Source organism: Aotus nancymaae, unplaced genomic scaffold (genome assembly GCF_030222135.1).
Source record: "Aotus nancymaae isolate 86718 unplaced genomic scaffold, 86718_ANA_hifiasm-v0.15.2.pri h1tg000059l, whole genome shotgun sequence".
Lineage (NCBI taxonomy): Eukaryota > Metazoa > Chordata > Mammalia > Primates > Aotidae > Aotus > Aotus nancymaae.
This window is the reverse complement of record NW_026988473.1, coordinates 47,746,118-47,767,585: the sequence shown is the minus strand read 5'-3', so window position 1 is coordinate 47,767,585 and position 21,468 is coordinate 47,746,118. Positions and strand designations below refer to the sequence as shown.

Below are 21,468 nucleotides of genomic sequence, written 5' to 3'. Positions count from 1 at the left end.
GTATCTTTCATGGGGTAAGATCCTGTCAGGTTGTGAGAGAAACACCATTGTCAGGCAATGCTTCCGTCCCCTCCACTCCAACACCAAGACTGATCCATCCACAGGCTGTACTCATTGATACTAACCGTGCTAATTTGAGACCATGGGTTGTAAACAACGTGGCCCCAAGTGGCATCTCTTAGATTAGGGCAGTTCTGCTTTTTGAACTTGCCCCCTCACGAGCCACAGGCTGCAGATGCCTGACTGAGAGGACACATCACTCTGGGAATGGGACATGCTCCCTAAAACAGGGCTGATCTTAGAAAACTCAGTGGGCCACCTGGCTCAGGACCTTCCCATCTGCCACATACCCAAGGCTGTTTGCCACTCTCCTTTCCCCTTCCATACCCACCTCCCCAACCATTGGTCATCAATCTCTGACAGGGAATGCTCAAGCTGCCAACTTGGATGCAGTATTGTTGGAATTTGCACACTTGTTAAAAGTGTAAGTTAGAATATTTGAGGCCAGGTGCGGTGGCTCAAACCTGTAATCCCAGCACTTTGGGAGGCTGAGGCAGGCAGATCACGAGGTCAAGAGATCGAGACCATCCTAGCCAACATGGTGAAACCCCGTCTCAATAAATAAATAAATTAAATAAGATAAAAATTAGCTAGACGTGGTGGTGGGTGCCTGTAGTCCCAGCTACTTGGGAGACTGAGGTAGGAAAATCGTTTGAAACTGGGAGGCAGAGGTTGCAGTGAGCCGAGATCATGCCACTGCACTCCAGCAGCCTGGCAACAGAGTGAAACTGGCTCAAAAAAAAAAAAAAAAAGAGTATTTGAGTATCCAGGACCCACTGTCAGCCTGGGTATAGTTGGGCATTTCATGAACACAGAAAGAAGGGTGGGAAGTGATGGAGCCATTTGAGCTACTCAGGCCCAAATGCATAAACTAGAGCAGCGCTTCTCAGTGTCAACACTGCTGAAGTCTGGGGCCACACCATTCTTTGTCACAGAGACCGCCCTGTGCATTGTAGGGTGTTTAGCAGCATCCTTGGCCTCTGCCCCCGCAGACACTGGGAGCACCCCCAGGTATGACAACCATATGTCTCCACGCTTCACCAAGTGGCCCCTGGGAACAAAATCACCCCCAGCTAAGAAATGCTAGATGAGAATCATGGCCATTTCTGACCCTTTTGACAAAGGTCTAATGAAGGACAACTTAGAGGAGGGCTATTGAATAGAAACCCAAGGTTGTCACTAACAGGGATTTTTGACAGAGATGATTGAGAATCAGCATGAGGCTGGAGTACATGGTGAGCAGATGTGCAGAGCCTTCCGGAAGGTGGCTGAGGAGAGGTGATGTCTGGAGGTCTGCACCTGCATGACAGGCACCTGGCGTTACACAAAGTACACAGCATGCCTGGGGCAGGGGCACTCAGGAAGGGTCAGATGCCAGCAAGATGGGGGACTAGGAGGGAGACACGCTCTTGGAAAGTGACCATCTGTTGTGCAGAACCCCTATTAACCTCAATAGGGGAGGTACCAAGTTCCAGAGGCCAAAAAAGAGACCCAGAGCCAGCAAAGGAGACATGGGTTTTATTAGGGACTCACAGGGGAGAGTCCAGTGGCGGTGGGCTGGACAAGAGACCCGCCTTACCTACAGAAATAAATAATTTTGGTCCAGTGGCTGTACAGCACAACCTCACAGCCCAGTGGTGGCAGCCTGGGCAGGAAAACCACAACGGCTTGCAAACAGCGTGCAGTGTATACAGCATTTTCACTTAACCCCCTCTACCTGGCAAGCTTCATTCAACCCAGAACTCAGGGCCTCGATCCCCCTGTATGGTCCGTGTTCCACAGGAAGGGCCAGGAGCTCAGATGTCCCTTATAGACAAGGTTTGGCCACTCCTGGATTCCCTAGCTCAGAACACACATTCAGGGGCATCAGCCACACAGGGTCATTCTAAAGGTATGCTTCAGTTATTGCTGTCGGTGTGTTTACCCCATACCACCTGCTGGGGTCCTCCATGGCACTACCATTCAAGAGCAATTTTAATGTAAATCATGGAAAACAAGAATTAGAGCGCTAAGCCTGGGCAACATGATGAAACCCTGTCTCCACAAACAGTTAAAATAAATAAGCCAGCATGGTGGTACATGCCTGTTGTCCCAGCTACTTGCCGGCCAAAGTGGGAGGGAGGATTGCTTGAGCCTGGGAGGTTGAGGCTGCAGTGAGCCATGATTGGCACCACTGCACTCCAGCCTGGGTAACAGAGTGAGACCCTGTCTCAAAAACAAAAAAATGAGAGTTAGAATTCCATCTGTTCATTTACACATGTATTGCAGATGTACTAAGTGCCAGTTACTCGGAACTGGTGCACTATTTTCCCCTTTCCAAAGGACACCAGTCATATTGGAGTAAGGAGGGCCCCACCCTACTCCAGCGTGACCTCATCTTAGCTAATGACACCTGCAATGATGCTATTTCCAATTGGTTCACACACTGAGGTACTGGGGTTAGGACTTCAACACATGAATTTGTGTGTGTGTGTGTGTTGCGGGGACATAATACAACCCAGAAAATTGGAGATGCAAAGAAAATCTGTTAGAATCCCTGTCCTGCAGGAATTCAATGTAATCTACTTTTCAAGGGGGTTGGGGCAGGGCGGGGGGAGGAATCATGAGACATGCTAAGACAGTAGTTTTAATCCTATAAATTCAAAGTTCATGTGGGTCTCTCATGAGTGTATCTAGCAACAGTGCTTGACACATCCTTAAAAGGGTGCGCCCTGTTGGGAAGGATTGCTGTGGGCTTTTGTTTGTTGAAGCCTAATCGGGTCCTATCGATTTTAGAAAAGGACAACGTCCCACTGACTTTTAAAGGCTTTGGGAGCAAACCTTGGCATTTCTGCATGCTCCTGTCCTCTAGAGATCCAGAATCCTGGTTTCGCTGGCCTGAGAGGCATCTGGGAACAGCTCTCCCAATAACCATTTCCGGTTTTCACACCAAATCCAGAAGATAGACCCGCTTTTTCCCTTCTCCTCATGCAGGGTTCAGAAGAAAAGAATTCCGTGGGAAGCTGGCGATTGCCATCACTGCCAACTTCATAAACAGAAACAGCACAGCGGAGGCCAAGGTGGAAGAGATTAGTGGTGTGGCTTTCATCTTCAATCAGAAATTTTTTCAGGACCTTAAAGAAGAAACAGGTGGGAACTTCACCTTTCTCCCAATCAGGCCAACGTCTCAGCTTCTAAAGTGTGCAGAGGCGTGTCCTGGCTTTCTGGGCTCTTGGGCCTGGAGGGACTCACTCTGATTGGGTGGAAGCAGAGATTTCCCTAGGATAGTGATAACAACGGACAGGACTCCTTCTGAGACAAGAGAGATTCTTGAAGGAATGTTCTAGAAGTTGTACATGAAAGAAGCTAGCGGACATTGACTGAGTGCTCATTACATGCCAATTCTCAGTGTTGTGCAGTACAAAGTGGAGGCTGACACGATTCCTGTCACAGCAGCTCTCTGTCCATTAAGGGATCTCTGCATAAACCCTCCTAAGGCAGGTGGCTGGTACTGTAGCTGAGGTCAGCATGATATTTAGGGAATGCTGAGGAGGGAGCCAGTAACCTATGGACGGTTCCTAAAGGGGCCCAGGTGCTTTTGTGCTGTGGAACGTCTGGGTATGCCCAGGAATGTGACCTGTACTGGCACCAGTTGTCACCCCGCCATGGGCCTAGAGGATAGGAATATTGATTCATTCACTCAACTAATATTGATTGAATGCCTACTATGTGCCAGATGCTGTTCTAGAGCTTGAGAATGAGCAGTGTGCAGAACAAAATCCCTCCCTCCTGGGCTTATATTCTATGGGAATAGACAGTCAATACACAAATAAATCAGTGACGCATCAGGTGGTAACAGGGACAGTAGAGAAAAAAAAACAGGGTGAGGGGAAAGGGGGGTAAGTCGTCTGTCTCCAGTTAAGTAAATTCCACATATTTTTCCTTTCTTTTTAACCTGATTAAAAACACGTATTTCTCCTTGAAAAGCAGTGTAACAACATGAAATCAAATCTTTATATGGACAATAAATCATTCACAGTCTGATCACCTCACACGGGAATAGTCGTCAGACTCACCTACTCCTTTTCCATAATTTTCCACGGGCGTGCTTGCTTGTTACATGACTGTAGCTTGAATCACGGTATCCACACTCTTTATTCAGCTTTTCTCATTCAGCGTCACGTTCCACACATCGTTCTCCTGGTGGTCACTTTTAGGGACTGTGGAATATCTCATTAAATTGATGTATTGTCATTGCCTGAGCACTGAAACCAGGGATTAGCAAACTATGACTGGCCACATGGTTCCATATTGCCATTGAGCTAAGAATGGTTTTATATAGAGGCTGAAGAAAACCATCAAAAGAATATTTTGTGACACATGAATATTATTTAAAATTCAAATTTCAGTATCCATCAATAAAGGCTGATTGGCATCCAACCATGCCCATTTCTTTACATTACTCTCCATGGCTGCTTCCACCATAAGAGGTCGTGAAAGAGACCATATGACCCACAGGCCAGAAATAGTTCCTAGCTGGTCCGTCACACACACACAAAAAAACTTGCTGACCTCTAATTTAAGCCTTCCAATTATTTAACGTTACAGATGATACTGCTTCTGTGAAACTATTTCTTTACGATCTTTTTTTTTTGTTTTTGAGACGGAGTTTCGCTCTTGTCCCCAGGCTGGAGTGCAATGGCGCGATCTCGGCTCACCGCAACCTCCGCCTTCTGGATTCAAGCGATTCTCCTGCCTCAGCCTCCCAAGTAGCTGGGATTACAGGCATGCTCCACCACGCCTAGCTAATTTTTTGTATTTTTAGTAGAGATGGGGTTTCACCATGTTGGTCAGTCTGGTCTTGAACTCCTGACCTCAGGTTATCTGCCCCGCCTCAGCCTCCCAAAGTGCTGGGATTATAGGTGTGAGCCCCTGCACTCAGCCAAGGTGATTTTCTAGGAATGGCATTAGTTATTGAGCGAGATTGTGCCTCTCACCGGCCAGGAGGGTGTGCACCCACTGCATGGCCCTCCGAGTTTCACCCCCATTGCATTATTTCATTAAAAGCTTGAATATTTCCTGCCAGCCTGTGATGTCTTTTGGAATGATTTGAGAATCCTTCAACCTTCCCTTTCCCTAAAAATTCAAGCCACTAAAAATAAATGAGAGCAGGACCTGGAGTGTGTTTTTCCACGTTTCAGTGAACTTCCTTTAAACTTTGCTGTGGTTTTCACCTTCCACCATTGTTTCACAACAGTGCCCTCACACAGTGACAGCTGTGAACTTCTTGATTCTCCCAGGGGCCCTCGGCGTTGATGGCTGTTTCCTATTTCACTGTAATGAAGGTGTTCCTATGGTTACCCAGCACGCCTTGTGTTAAATGCTGATATGTCGCCATGTGTCTGTTCCTTTCTCTCCCTTCAAATAAGCCTGTCAGCCTCAAACTTGAGTGTGAATTGGCATCATCACCTAGAGCTTGTTAAAACACAGCGTGCTGGCCCATTTCCAGGGTTTCTGATTCAGTAGGTCTGGAGAAGGAACCTGATAATTTGCATTTCTAATTTCTAATATGTTCTCAAGTGATGCTGATGCTGTTGGCCGGGGACCTCCCTTTGAGAACCATGGAGCTAAGCTCTCATTGCACAGCATGGTTTGAAATGCAGGAGCTTAGTGTGTGAAATGTCTGTGATTGGTGGAAAGCACAATAAGATACAGCCCAGCCTTCTCACCTGAGTTGTTTCCACCACTGCACTTGGGTTTTCACATATAAGCAGGGAAATGTAGAAATATTCCTTGGCATAGTCATTGGAGAATTCCCTCAGCTCTATGCAGCTGTGGCCACACAGAGGGCACAGTGGACAGCTTCAGTGGCCATAGCCGGCACTTGGCTTTTCTGCACAATTATATGGATCTAACTTATAAATACTGGCCCACAACTCCTACATCCTACAGATGTTGTGAGTTTTTTGTATATTATTTTTTGGGTTTTTTGTTTGTGTTTTTTTTGAGACAGAGTCTTGCTCTGTTGCTCAGGCTGGAGTGCAATGGCACGATCTCACCTCACTGCAACCTCCGCCTCCTGGGTTCAAGTGATTCTCCTGCCTTAGCCTCCTGAGTAGCTGGGATTACAAGTGCCCACCACCATGCTCAGCTAATTTTTGTATTTTTAGTAGAGATGAGGTTTACCAGGTTGGCCACGCTGGTCTTGAACTCCTGACCTCAGGTGATCCGCCCCCCTCGGCCTCCCAAAGTGCTGGGATTACAGATGTGAGCCACCACACCTGGCCCCATTGTGAGTTTTAACAGGAGTAATGCCTCAATGGAACTATAGAAGTTAGCTACTGTGACTTGGGTAGATTCTAATACTCTGTTTTATCTTTTCCAGCCTTGTATGCCTTAAAAACTGGTCTAATATGAATATTCTGCAGATAAATAACAACACCAATAATGAGGCAGAGTACAGTTTCTGGTGCACAGTTGGTGCCGAGAAAGTAACACTGAGTCTGTGAATGCTTCTCGTTTCAGGCATAGATCTTGAGAACATTGTTTACTACAAGGACTGCACGCACTATTTTGTCATGACAGCCAAGAAGCAGAGCCTGCTGGACAAAGGTGTCATCATTAATGTACGTACCTCTTGGCTGTGATTTCCCAACTTCGCCACCTGGGCTGATGGCATCAGCAGGTGTGAAGCAGATGTAGTCCTGCCAGAAACTGAGCGAGGGGAAGAGAGGGGAAGGTGCCACCCACTCACACCCTTCTTTCTCTTGGTGTTACATGAGTGGTGGATAAAGGAGTCCCTGCCAATATGCACAGAGAATTTTCTGCAGAGGGGCGTGTGCTGCTTTGAGACCTTTACTAGGTGTTAATGTGGATAGACTGAGTCTTTTCCTTCCCAAGTCTCATCCAGCCTTGCCTCCTCTCTGGGAGGCCACACGTCATTTGTAGGCAGATGGGGGCTCCTTGTCCTAATGAGACATAAACATGCTTTGACTTGTGAATTTCACACTGTGGACCCTTGTCACAGTGTGGGGGAAGGGTCACCATTCATGCAGGCAAAAAGACTCCATCTGCATCTTGACTCTGCCACGTACCAACTCCAGACCGTGAGCAAACTGTTCATCCTTCTGAACCTCAGTCTTCTCATCTACAAAAGAGAAATGATAGTTTCTTAGAAGGGTTCTTAGAAGGAGCAAATAGAAGATACATACCGAGCGCCTGGCACAGTGCCTGGCCGATGGTGGGTTCCTAGATTCCCTCTGTAACTTCTCAGCCTTGTTTGCATACCGGCTTTTTTGACCTGCTGGCCTCTGGCCTCTGCTTCGTGGCTTTGCAACTTCATGCTTAAACACAGGGCAGTGTTGGAAGGAAGAAACACATGGAGTAGCGGCCCCTGACTGGAAGCTTCTTCGGTCAGGTGTGCAGCCCTTCCAGAGCCCCTGTTGTTGCTGCTGTTGTCACCACTGCTGCCGCAACCTCAAGACAAGGATCGCGCAGCCCAAGGTCAGCCTGCTGTCTGGGTGTCGGCCAGGAGCCCAGGCAGCACGGTGGCCATCCATCGCTGCCTGTCAGAGAAGAATGTGCCTATCTTCTCTCCTGTGTGTGCTGGCAGCTGGCCGGGTGGCGTTAGTAACCCAGCCGTCCCTAGGGCCTCCTCCACTTCCTCAGGTCTTTGCCGAGAGGCTGAGTTGCGGACGGAGGCTGTGAATGTGGGCTTGGCGAAGTGGGCTGAGCACGCCAGCAGATGGGTGGCTAATGGCTTCAGCAGTGTCCCACTGCTGGCTGTCAGTCTGGGAGTGGCGGCAGCCCCTGCTTCCCTCTGCCTCACAGGCATCCCTCCCGAAGTTGCCGCCTTAGTCTGAAACTCTGTCAGAATAGAGAAGGGCCACTGTGGTATGCGGGGGTGTAGGGGTAGTGGGCACCTTTGCAGAAGAGGGGCTAGGCAGGCAGGCAGGCAAAGTTTGACAGGTTTTGTGTTGTGCTGGCAGAGCACCCTGGCCTCCTGGGATGCTAAGGTCACCCTCAGGTCATCCCAGGGTGTTTGCCCAGGCAGCGACACGTTGCTCACGGCAACTTGCTTCCCTGGCAGTTGGCAAAGCCCCTCTAGGCCCATGCTTGTCTTCACCAAGGCCCTTCTTTCTCCTTCAGAGACCCCTGGGAGCAGCTCCTGAGCTGGTGCTGAGGAGCTTCAAGGTACAAGATGGGAAGGAAATTGGAGGCCACAGGCTGGACACCTGATTGGAATAAGAGCTATAGCCTGAGCCTCCAGGTGTCCAGCCAAGTTCCTGACCCATCTTCCCTGAGCCACTTAAATTTACATTCTTCTCTTGCTCTCTGGGGAAATGACAAGTTTTCTGTTTTCCTCTCCCTACATGGATCCGCATCTCCCTATGGCCACACGGAAGGTGCCGAGTAAATGTTTGTTGAATGACTGACTGGCCTCCGGACAAGAGGTTTTCCTGCTTCCCCATCGATTCCAGCTGATCTCTGGGCTTCTTTCCATGGCTACTGAAGGAAGAGTCAAGTTTCTCTTCAAGCAGCCGTGCCTCTGGGCTCTGAGCTGTGTCCATCTTTCTCTTCCCCTACAAGGAGGATGTCCCATCCCAGGGCTTCCCTGGGCCCCTGCCTCTGCTGGCCTACACGTGTGTGAGCTGGGATTCTGTCCTCCTGTCCTTGTCCTCATCTGATTCTACGCTCCCTATGGTTATGCTCCTTATTCTATCCCCCCACTCATCTGGGACCCTCCAGCCACTAAGAGACCCCACAGCAGCCGCAGGCCAGTAGTCTTCCAGCCAGCTCTAGCCTAGTGTCTTCCCATTGCTGGGTCCTCAGTCTCCTGCATGAGGCACCCATGCCAGGCACCGTCTTCATTGTGTGGTGTCATCCACTCCATCTTAGGGATGCTTGGGGCATGTTTTGAGCAGGGGTGTTTGAGACCTCTCCCTTCTCTCTTCCCCCATCTCACCTCCACGCCTCCAGAGAGAGAAGTGATCATGTGACTATAGTAACAGGGATCAGAAAGGAACCAAATAACAGGAACTTCAACCCGGACACCAGGACCTGACAAAGAGCTCTTGGACCAGTGCTGGATGCAATTTGGGGGTTGTGGTCTGGATGTGGAAATATGAGTTTCCAGAACAGGATATTTGAAATCATGGCTACTCAGAAAATTGAGACAGGGGTCACTCTGGCTGTAGATCCAGCACTCTGTGACTGTCAAGACCTTTGTGATTGAGGATGCTTTGGCTGGGTCCAGGATACACTTCGTCATAAGCCATCTGGGGCCAGCATGAATTACAGGGGACAGGAATTCCCATTCGTCAAGCACTTCCCACATGGGGCTAGGGATTTCATGTGTACACTCATTCCATCCTCTCACATGGCTCTGTGATGTAGGGTTTGATAGTCCCTTTTTACAAAGAGAGAGCGGAGACTCTGAAAAGTTAAATAACTTGCCCAGATTTAGTCAGTAAACAGCAGAAGTAGACTTTGACCCGTGGTTCTCCCTGACCCCTAAGCCTGTGTTCACGTTACACACTGGTCCCCTCCCTCTCCAGGTGTCTGTACTTTTTGTGTCACCTTTGAGAAGGGTGGGCTTTTAGTTTCTTTAGCCACATGGTGAGCAGCTTGGACTCGAGGAATACACTAACCTTGCCGGCTGTCTTCGATCCTGACATCCTGTAGTTCATTGCTAGTGTCCCTGCAGGATGGATTTCCAGTCCTCGCAGCTCAGGGCTCTGCACCCCTGACTAGAGAAGCATAACAATTAGCACCAAAACCAAAGCCAAGCTCTGGGGAGCCCTCAGCCCATCAAGTAAAGGGGTGACTGATTCTGGAGAGAAAGCATGAGAGGGTACCCATTTTCTTTTCCGGTCTTGTTTGACCGCTAAACATGGCATATCTGATCACATCAGCTTAGCTGAATTTATTATAAAACCACACTTTCTGATGGTTCCTTTGTCTCGTAATTGTACTGAAAGTTCTCATGAGAACCAGTGCTATGAAATGGGCCTGTTGTTTGCTCCAAGACCATTATCAAGTGTACTGTTCATTACAACTCTCAACATACTCTGTTGAAATTCCTACATGAGATAGATCTTTTAGAATTTAATGCCAGGAAAAAATTGCCTGCCCTGAGGAATTTCTATGCTTCCTTCTTTCTGATAAGGAAAGCTCTGTGGCATATCACATTTCCCTTTTGCCTTGGAAGCCAGGAAGCTCAAAGCCAAATTTGATGCTTAATCGCAACCATGTTAACCCTCACAGCTGGCTGATTTATTTCCTCTTTATTCCCTTGACCCTGATTTTTCTATTTCTGTTTTGATTCACCTCACTGTGTAGACCCATTCCAAGTCCTTTTTTTTTTTTTTGCCAAGAAGTGGGTCTGAAGGCTAGCCCTTTAGAGGGGGAGGTTGCTGGTTGCTGCACCATGTTTTGATCTTCCCCAGGACTACATCGACACAGAGATGCTGCTGTGTGCGGAGAATGTGAACCAAGACAACCTGCTCTCCTATGCCCGGGAAGCTGCAGACTTTGCCACCAACTACCAGTTGCCATCCTTAGACTTTGCCATGAACCACTATGGGCAGCCCGACGTGGCCATGTTTGACTTCACCTCCATGTATGCCTCAGAGAACGCGGCCCTGGTGCGGGAGCGGCAGGCGCACCAGCTGCTTGTGGCCCTCGTGGGTGACAGCTTGCTTGAGGTACCACCTACGCTTGGAGCCCCCACGTTCCTCTGCGAGACAGATCCCACATTAATATCCTGGCAGGCACTATCTGCTATTTTGCAGTGGGGAGAGGACAGGCTCCCAGCCAGTTGGCAGGACTCTGCCAAGCCTGTCCCGGCCCTAGAGCTAGTCCTGTTGCTGCCTTCAGAGGAGCCTATTCCGCCTCTATGTAGTTAGGAGAGCTTTCTCTTCTCTCTCCTGGCTCTTTTGTACTGACTTCTTTGATGAAGTACAGCATCAGGCAGCCCTGGCCTGGGCCACAAGGGCCATCCTTCACAGAGAGTATGGGTGGCCCTTCGTGGTTTTTGAGATCACATAGGGTGCAGGAGAGGTGCATGGTCCCCAAAGTCTCCTTTCCATCCATAGCTTCCCTGCTGAAAATTCTTCCCAGAAAATCAAGGTGTGCAAAGATGCAAGGACCCTTAGATTAAATGGCTGTGTTCAGAAAGGAGAAATTTTTCTCTTTAGTGTAAGCACTGATTATGTATTTTTTCCAAGTTAAGAGTCAAATTCCGAACCATGCTTTGGATGCTCAGGGAGCAGATTACTCAGCACTTAGCTTGGTTGACTGGGTCCTTGGGCACCGTTGTGCATGGACTCGGACCTAAGAGCCGTGGCTGAGTCCTCAGTAGCCTTCCTGCTTCGGGTGTAGCAGGATTTGTAGCTAATTGGTGTGTATATAATTAGCTCCTTCCCAGCTTGGTTTCTCCCTCCCCTCCTCCCATGCTTTATGTCACACCTACAACAGACGGCTGTTCTTCCATCAGGCGCCAGCATTTTCCAACTACCATGCCTTTGCCCATACTATTCCCAAGTAGATCAGGTTCAGAATCCCATCCATTTGTTAAGATCAGCTTAATGCAACTCTTTTTTTTTTTTTTTTTTTTTTTTTTGAGATGGAGTCACACTGTTGCCTGGGCTGGAGTGCAATGGTGCGATCTCGGCTCACTGCAACCTCCTCTTTCCACGTTCAAGCCATTCTCCTGTCTCACCCTCCTGAGTAGCTGGGATTATAGGCACCCACCACCAAGCCCAGCTAATTTTTTGTATTTTTTAGTAGAGACAGGGTTTCACTATGTTGGCCAGGCTGGTCTCGAACTTGTGGCCTCAGGTGATCCGCCTGCCTCGGCCTCCCAAAGTGCTGGGTTTACAGTCATGAGCCACTGTACCCGGCCAGTGCAACTCTCAAGAAGCTTATTCTGATTTCCATCTCCCTCTCCCAGGATGGGAATTTGTCTCGCCTTTTCTGAGACCTAAAGCAGTTTTGTTATGCTTGCATCATAGCACTCTTTACATCTGACTCTCTGCTACCGTTATTTGAGCTTGTGGTGACTCCTCATAGGTAGCAGTGTCCCTGCTCTGTCACCTCTCTGTCCCTCCAGTGCCCCGCACAGTCCTGGTAATCAGTGTGTTCTGGGTACAATGAGATGGTAGATTGGGAGTCATCAGAATCAACTGGAATTTTGCGTGTTTTCTTTTGCAGCCATTTTGGCCCATGGGTACAGGCTGTGCCCGTGGCTTCCTGGCAGCCTTTGACACGGCATGGATGGTGAAGAACTGGAACCAGGGCACCCCTCCCCTGGAGCTGCTGGCTGAAAGGTGAGCTTTGACAGCAGGGTTCCTAATGGGGGGGCAGGGCCACTCCGGCAGGAAAGGAGGAAAGATCACCCCTCGGGTGATTGCTGGATATACCTGGTGCCTCTGCCTCCTCTATTCTGCCTTCCCATATGTGGCCTGATTTGATCATTAGCATGCCCAAGGATGCTTTCTTCATCATGATCTGACTCTTACAGTGACTTTCTCTAAGGGCCAGGACCTTGAGCCCTGGATGCCACAGAAAAATCTTCATCCTGGCTGGCCCTGCAGCTGGGGCTCCCCTACATTGCTCATTCACCCAAGAGCCAGAGAGGTTTATTTAAGGGAATCTTCCAGGGCAGTGCTGAGTCTCCTGTCCTGGATGTGGGTTGGATTCTCTGGTTTTCCAGGCCTCTCCTACTGCTGAGATCCTGGGCTTACTCCCAGACCCCTGCTGCTGGCCACGTGGCTGTGACAGCTGGTGGACGGGGGGAGGTCAGGGCTGGCGGGCGGCAACAGGCCTCTGACAGTCTTGGGTGTGGAAGCCTGTGGCCATGGGGAGCAGGCTGCAGGAGGCAGTGTGGCTGAGCATAGTTATGGCAAAACCACAGGCCACTGTGCTGCCAGCCCTGCATCCCGCCCCTCTTCCCCAGGGGGAGGAGCCTGGCATCCCCATCACCCAAGCGCCCCTTTCCTCTTGGCCCCTTTGACCTTCTCCCCACTTCGCAGATCTCAAGAACCAGGAGTGTCAGGCATTTCAGGGAAGGGTTAGACAAACATGTCCAGGAAGCCCTTGAGCCAGAGGAAGGGGGAAGAGGGGAAGGGTGGGGACAAGGCCTGAGGTGGCAAAAGTGACCCCTGACCTCCAGGCTCCGCCTCCCTCCAGGGAAAGTCTCTACCGGCTGTTACCTCAGACAACCCCGGAGAACATCAACAAGAACTTTGAGCAGTACACGTTGGACCCAGGGACTCGGTACCCAAACCTCAACTCACACTGTGTCCGGCCCCATCAGGCAAGTCCATCCCTGGGGCCTGTCTGAATCACTCTGCACTGGACAGTGGGAAGAGGCAGTGGGGAGGGGGTCACATAAAATTTTGGCCCATTCCCTGGACAGAGGCCACCAAGGCCTGCTGGTCTAATGGTGGGACCAGTTCCTCTCCCCAGTAGAGTCAGCATTCTTTCTAGCCCACAGGACAGAACTAAAACCCATATGTGAGGAGAGAGATATATGCATATGTGCATATATTTACATATATTAATTTGTCACTATGAGTATGCATTGCTGATCTTACCTGTCTCAAATAATCTACTTGGCCAAATATGCTCTCTGCACACCACCCATAGTCCTGGAGTCCATTTCTGCTTCCACCGATTTAGAGCCACCAAACTCCCAACCTCTTTGGTCAACAGAACAGAAAATTGTGTGAACTTTTAAAATTAGCTAATTACATACACACAAATTAGCTACACACATTCCCACTTAGTTTGTCTGCATTTGGGTGGAGGATTGAGGCCCATTGCTCTATGACTCAAGTTGCCAGTTTCCCTTGCTGAAGGTCGTGCCTCCCAGCAATAGAGGAAAATGGTAGCAGGCACTGAATTGGGGGTGGTCAAGTTTAGGGGCCCTGAGACTAGGATTTGGGGGAAAGCTGGTGGGCAAGCATGTTGTCTCTCTTGCTCATAGGTGAAGCATTTGTACATCACTAAGGAGCTGGACCGCTACCCTCTCGAGAGACTGGGCTCAGTGAGGAGATCTGTCAGCCTCTCCAGGAGGGGTAAGTGGCTCTCCTGGGAGGGCTTCGAGGGGAGGAGGCCTGCTCAGTGACCGTGGTGACACAGGCTCTGCAGCCAGCCTGGCTCTGTCCCTTTTTACCTGTGTGACCGTGGGCAGGCACCTCTCCTCTTTGTACTCCAGTTTCCTCCTCTGTAAGACCAAGAGAACCCCTGCCCACAGAATCACTATGAGGAGGAAAGGAGCTAGTATGTGTTGAGAGCTTCACATAGTAAACGTGAACTGGGGATTATTTCACTGGGACTTGTTCTTATTTTCCTGTTGTTTCCAGCATGGAGGTCCCGTCCCCATAAGTAGATAAGGAGCTTAATGCATTTCACCCTTTTCCCGATCGTCCTGGCCTAGCAGTGTGCTGGGCACAGGGCCGGTGCTCAGCGCAGGAAGAAGGGATGGTTCAGTGAGGAACTCCCAGCGCCCAGCTCAGCCCAGGATGCTCTCCTGCTTAGAGACCTCTTTGGCTGCCTGTGCCTGTCCAGACTTTGCCTCCTCTCCTTCCTTAGGCAGACTCAGCTGTACTCCTCCATCCCGTCCACACACCATGACGTGCCCACTGCTGTAATAAACCGCTTACTATAATCAACCATTTTACTGTTGCACAAACATAGCAGGTTTTTCTAGATTCTTTGCCACTCCACAGCCCTTTCTGTTCTCCTGGAATGACCTCTTCCGTCTGATAAGTTCCGAGATGCTCTTAAAGAACAAGCTCAAATGCACCTCCCCATGACATTTTTTTTTTTTTTTGAGAATTCCCCTCCCAAAGCAGACTCAGGCAAATGTGCTATGTGCTCCCACAGCCCCCTGCTTCTCCCTCCATCACAGCCCTGTGTCATCGTCACCCCCTCTGCGACTGTCTTCCCCACTAGATGAGCATGTTATTGGCAGGACCTAGACACAGTGGGTCTCAGGAACTCTCCTGGAAGAGAACATGCTTCCTCTCCCCTCCTGCCACACTCTTGATCAGGCCCCCAAGCAGCAGTCCTTAGGGGGCTGCACCCATGCCAACGGCCCCCTGCCCTGGCCCCTTGCCTTGGGGCCACTCTTGCTGGTCACTAGCCACAGTGGCAATGAGAGGGGATCCAGGTTGGGCTGTCTGAGATTCCTGCAGAGTCTCACTGCCTGCGTTCTCCTACTTGCAGAGTCAGATATCCGGCCCAGCAAGCTCCTAACCTGGTGCCAGCAGCAGACAGAGGGCTACCAGCATGTCAACGTCACTGACCTGACCACATCCTGGCGCAGCGGCTTGGCCCTGTGTGCCATCATCCACCGCTTCCGGCCTGAGCTCATGTGAGTCTGGGGCCCAGGCTGGCCCCTGGAGACAAGGGATGCCAAGGCCATTCTGCTGCGTGCAGAATCTCCATGACTTGGTTCAATATTTCTCTTTTTGTGTTTCGATTTGAATTTTTTCTTACATTTGTTCTTTTCCCTTTGCACTGACTGATTGATCTGTGTTCCTAATACGTGAGAATAAAAATTGGCTCAGGCTTAGTGATTGCACTCTTACTGACCTCCCCCCACTCCCCCACTACCACACTCTTCGGAAATTTGAGCATTCATACATTGGAGCTCCACCCTCGAGAGGAGTTATGGGCCAGACCTAATTCCAGGGACTAGTTTGAGGGTTTTACAGAATTAGGTTTGAAATCCGGATCCACAAGCTGTGTGTCCTTGGGCAAGCCACTTACCTTCTCTGAGCTTTAGATTCTTCATCTGCAAATTAGAAAAAACAGCAGGGGCATTGGGGAGATCAGGTTATGTTTGAGGAAACACTGTGATGCCAAAGCTTGATGCATCTGTATGTAATCAGCAGCAGCATAACTTCACCACCAGGTGCAAATCTACCACAATAGGCTGGAAGGAAACCTACCCAAGGGCTATCATTTGGTACCTTAGGAAGCAAGGCTGCCTTAAGAGGATGGACTCGCCTCTTTTTTTCCTTTTTAAGATGGAATCTCTTGCTCTGTTGCCCAGGCTGGAATGCAGTGACCCTATCTCAGCTCATGGCAACCTCCGCCTCCTAGGTTCAAGTGATTATCCTGTGTCAGCCTCCCGAGTAGCTGGGATTACAGGTCGCCGCCACCACACCCAGCTAATTTTTGTATTTTTAGTAGAAATGGGGTTTTGCCATGTTGGCCAGCCTGGTGTTGAACTCCTGAGCTCAAGTGATCCGTTTGCCTCAGCCTCCCAAAGTGCTGGGATTACAGGCTTGAGTCACTGCACCTGGGCTCCCTTTTAGTTTTATATGCTATATAACTTGATTTTTTTTTTTACAAGATGCCCATTTTACTTTTGTAATTAAAAAAAGGATATATTTAAAAGTAAAATAGCTCATGAATTTTCCCAAGAGGTTTAAATCGTTTTCTGATGGTTTTAGCCCAGGCAGCAATTATGTCATCATGGCCCGAGTCTGATTTTGTCACTTCATGACCAATGGGGTGATGGGGTGAGAACTGGGGGTAGGGGTTGGGAGTCACTGTTCCTTCCCCGCAGCCCGCCGACATGTGGCAGAGTGTCACCCTCAGTGCTCCTTACCAGCTGGAGGTGCTCAGTGCACCCCACCTCTGCCTCCTCTCCCTGAATTTCTCTACTTTGTTTTGATTCTCTAGCAACTTTGACTCTTTGAATGAAGACGACACTGTGGAGAACAACCAGCTCGCATTTGATGTGGCCGAGCGAGAGTTTGGGATCCCTCCAGTGACCACGGGCAAAGAGATGGCATCTGCCCAGGAGCCTGACAAGCTCAGCATGGTCATGTACCTCTCCAAGTTCTACGAGCTCTTCCGGGGCACCCCGCTGAGGCCCATGGGTAAGCACCTGCACAGAGATGTTGCTTGGCCCCTTGAGCCGTCTCTGTCCCTGTCACTGAGTCTGGCTGCTTCTAACACTGATATGATCTGTTCTGGGGCTGCCCAATATGTTCCCCTTGACTTTGAGGCCAAACAGGGGTGACTTCACTCACCCAGCCCCTGTGTGCATAAGTGGATCTGTATGTCATTTACATCTTGAGTTTGGGGTAAGGGACTTATTTTAGAGGGACCTGGTTACAATGACACCTCCTTGTTATAGCCACACTTCCAGGAGTCAGGATCCAAATGGCAGTTGCACTTTTATTTCCCAACAGATTCTTGGCGCAAAAACTATGGAGAAAATGCTGACCTCAGCTTGGCCAAATCATCCATTTCTAATAACTATCTCAACCTCACATTTCCAAGGAAGAGGACTCCACGAGTAAGTTTTGGCTTGGCTTTTGTTATATTTCCCATTGCACATGGACAGGGTATGAGGGGCAGAGAATATCACATGCTCAGACTGTTGATGCTAGTAAGTTACATGGATCAGGCGCTCTCGGAAGATACTAGTAAAGCTCAGATTAGTGACTGAGTGTTTTTCGAAGTTCTTTCTGGCACTATGTAGCTAGTTCAATGACTTCCAAGTGGTTATAGGAAGGACATGATCATGAGCTGATGGGACATATTGGTGAATGCTTTTAGAAGCAAATCAGATCAGCTCTGCTTCCTGAGACATGGGGATGAAATGATTTCTCACTGTGTGGAGCAGTTTAGATCTGGAACGTGATGGCCATCAGTTTAGTGGCAGAAGTGCATGGTACTCATGCTCCGTCCACCTGTCTGTTCCATTAACTTGTATTTATTCATGGAATTCATTCATTCCATGAATTCAACAAATATATATTGTATTCATTCAACAAATATATATTGGGCTCTCCTAGAGGTGGCAGGTGCCTGTAATCCCAGCTACTTGGGAGGCTGAGGCAGGAGAATCACTTGAACTCAGGAGGCAGAGATATCTCGCAGTGAGCCGAGATAGTGCCATTGCACTCCTGCCTGGTCAACAAGAGCGAAACTCCACCTCAAAAAAAAACTGGAGACCTAGAGAGGCTGGGTGCCTTGGGCACGTCACCTGCTACTCTGTTGTACTTCATTGCTTTGCCCCTACCCCATGCTTTTTTCACACTAATTAGTCTACTCATTAAAAGGCATTTGTTATATATCCAGTTATAGGACATGCAGAAGTGATGTGCGGCTTGACCTTGGCATCCAGTTGGGAAAATAGACGCTGGGAAGAGAGGGAGAAAACTGAGAACCAGGGGTCTAAACCTTGGGGAACAAGAGAGTTTAAGGGGCTGGCAGAGGCAGAGCAGCCAGGAAAGAAGATGGGAAGGGGAAGGGACAGTTGGAAAGGCAGGGAGGGAGTCGGGAAGCCCCAGGAGGAGAGCGCTTCTACGCAATGGGCCCTGGAGACCGAGCCGGGCAACAGGGAAGCCAGCCAGGGTGAGGGCTGAGGACAGCCTATGGGATGTGGATGCGCCGGGGCAGATGGCAAATGTCAGAGTTCTAGAACTGGAGTAGGGAGTCCCTGCATGGTCAGTGGAAGCAGAGGAGAGAAGATGGATGGAGGAGAATAGGACCAGAGTGAGGCCACTGGTGGGAGCAGGGGTGGCTTGGGGTGGGGACAGTTGTAAATCCCTGCCCAGAGCTGGCCTGCCCTCCCCAGGATGGCAGGGTGCCTGCCACCAACAGAACAGTGGGCTGGAGGCCTCTGCAAGTTTCTGAGTCTCTCTAGGTGGCCAACAGTCTCTTTAAGCTTGGCCAAGACAGCCATATCCGGCCAGCCCCTCCACCCCAGGGTGGGGCCGCCCAGCCTCCTTTCTTTCCCTGGGCTGTGAGCAGTGGTCACTTTTTCCACTGAGGCCTGCACTCCCTGCTCCCTGGGACACTGCAGCAGCTGTTTTGCTAACTCCAGGAGCAGGATACTTCATGCTTCTGCCGCTCCCTAGCTCTAGGAAGGAATGGGCTAGCAAGGCTGCAGCTGGGCAGGGAAGGTGGCAACAGAGCAGTTAAAATGATGAGCTGCACCCAGCCACTCCCTGCTCTGAGCTGGCCCCACCCAGAGGCTCTGTGTGAGGACTGCCTTGCCCACCTTGTTCTCACTGAGCGAATGATGCTCTCTTCTGGATACCAGTGGTTAGCTTGTTCTACCTGCAGCCCAAGGACCCCTGTCTTAGGCTGTTTTGCCCCAGACAAGCCAGTTGGAGTTTCTGGAAGCTCTCTACGCCAGGCATTGACTGCCTTTCCCCATAAACCGTGTTTCTCCCACTTGGCCCACAGAGGGAACTGGAGAAGGATGTTTCAACCTTTCTCTCACCACACCTCTGTTGACAGAGTGACGGCATTGAAACAGCCTGGCCAGCACTGGCTCAGGAGGTGGGGATGGTGAGAAGTCAGGAATCAGCAAGGCCAGCCAGGCCTTCCAAGGGCTAAGGGCCTCGCTCTGCTTCCCTCTGGCTCTGCTAGAAGCTGCTTGTGGTGGAGGGCTCTGCTGGCCAATCCTGGCCCCTTTCGAACCCTGTCGAGTCTTCAGGGTGTGTCCCTTGGCTGCCCGCTTTGAGAGGAGTCAAGGCCCACAGATCTGTTCTCTCCACAGCCTCATTTACTCTCTGCGCTCTGCCCCATCTTTGGATAGGTGGAGAGATTTGGCCATTGAGTTAAGTGCCTGGCACGGGCATTGTATTTGTTCTTCTCTTGTTTTGTCCACCACTCAATGCCAGCACAATGATCAGGGCACGTAGAAAGCACCTTCTTCCCGTCCTATCAGATACCTTGTTGTATCTGAATGCTTTTTGGATTCGGGGAACCTAATGGCAATGCTCTTTGGCTTCAGCATTTCCCACTAGCAAAGAGTGCTGAGTCCACCCTGGTCTGGTCCTGAAGAGCCACAGGAGATGTCTGCACATAAGACTCTGAAATACATTCACATATCCACATCTCTACATAGAGGCTCCCTCACATTTACACCAAGATGTCAGTACAACAAAACATGCAACCCTCAATGACCTTGCTAATCAGCCCTTCAGGAGTGGAGATACAGGCCAGGCCATGCTTGCACGAGTCTATACAATAGCCCTCCCTGCAAACCCAGACAATATCTGTACCTATGGATATCTGTATCTGACCTTCCTCCCTGCCTCTCTCTAACTTCCTCTCCGTCTTCCAGAGGAATATCTTGATATGAGAATTGAGCTGTGAGTACACATGTGTTTACAATGTGGCATCTTCATCTGAAGGGGATCCACTGGTTCTCTGATGAGTCAGGCTTAAGAATCTCCCTCCTGGTTTTCACTGACAATGTTAAATTGTTCTTTCCTCCCTAATCTTACCTTCCTGACAATGTGCAATCCCACAAGATGTATCAACTTCAAGCAGAATGAAAGGCTTTTTCCTCCATCAAGGATCTTGTTTACTTTTAGAGATAGTAACTTTTCCATAGCACCATGAGTGGTCACCGGTAGGGCTGATTAGCTCTGAAGACTGAGGAGCCCACGCCTGGAGAAGGGAGGGCGTGGGGATTATATTTGCCTCTTACGAGGCCCTTGGTCTGCTTCTCCAGCTCTATCTGTGGTCCTGGGGAGCATCTAAAAGCCTCATGGCATGGGACAGTTCCTGGGAGCTCCAGGGCTCTTGTCATCATGTATGCTGGTGACATTGGAACATACAACCATGGCCCCTGCCATCCCTATGTGCACGGGCACACACACAGGCATACACACTCAGACTCACAATACCTGCCAGTACTATCCTAGACCTACTACTCATGGTGACATCTGTACTTATGGCCACTACAGTCATTACTGTACACATATGCAAGATACTCATTTTTGTTCCATTTTGAGCCTACTCCTTGGGGGATAAAACAAAAGTTGTCACTTGTCCCTGCAGAAGTCATCCAGAAGCCAGACAAGTGGTCCCAGGTTTGATCCTACTCAACCAGTCCTCCTCCTCCTCCAGCACTGGTCCCTGACAGAGTGGCATTCACAAAACGTGACTGATGTTTTTGTCAGTTTCTGGTCTGGGTGGCAGGTCCCCCTCTCCAACCTTCCTCTTCCTGACCCACCTGCACAGACACTTTCTGAAGAGCCTGGTGGCATTATGTGTGAAAGTGCCTCTTCCATCCACTCATTCAACAACTGTTTATTGCGTGCCTATTTTATGTGGAGTTCTCCCTAGTACTGGGGATGGAGCAGTGAATGAAACAAGCAAGGACCCTGCCTAGGCAGCCTGCCTTCCAATGGGACTTACAAACTTCCTCTCACCCCACCTCCCCGACTTCTGTCACAGAACCACCCACCCAGCAGCCAAAGCTCCCCACTAGGTTTCTAGGACTTCTCATTGCAGAGGTTTGAAGAAGGCTTAGGAGAGTTAAGAGTGCCATCTTCCAAGGCCGGGGCAAGCACAGGGTCCTGGAGCAGCCCCTCCAGGCGCCGGCAGGTCACGACTGAAGCTGTGCTCTCTCCTTTCCTCTGTGCAATCTCAGTC

The 21,468-nt window shown here is 49.9% G+C and overlaps 1 protein-coding gene across 15 annotated transcripts in view; it reads left to right on the top strand.

The window, feature by feature from the left end:
* The window catches only part of MICAL2 (microtubule associated monooxygenase, calponin and LIM domain containing 2), a 250,253-nt gene that overhangs the window by 99,730 nt on the left and 129,055 nt on the right, over positions 1-21,468 (top strand). For all 15 annotated transcript variants that reach the window (XM_064365173.1, XM_021675159.2, XM_021675157.2 and 12 more), the window contains 9 exons: positions 3,034-3,189; positions 6,565-6,665; positions 10,488-10,745; positions 12,253-12,368; positions 13,231-13,357; positions 14,030-14,120; positions 15,274-15,421; positions 16,741-16,940; positions 17,256-17,362. In XM_064365173.1, coding sequence (XP_064221243.1) covers positions 3,034-3,189; positions 6,565-6,665; positions 10,488-10,745; positions 12,253-12,368; positions 13,231-13,357; positions 14,030-14,120; positions 15,274-15,421; positions 16,741-16,940; positions 17,256-17,362 — 1,304 coding nt within the window. The remainder of the gene's footprint in view (positions 1-3,033; positions 3,190-6,564; positions 6,666-10,487; positions 10,746-12,252; positions 12,369-13,230; positions 13,358-14,029; positions 14,121-15,273; positions 15,422-16,740; positions 16,941-17,255; positions 17,363-21,468) is intronic.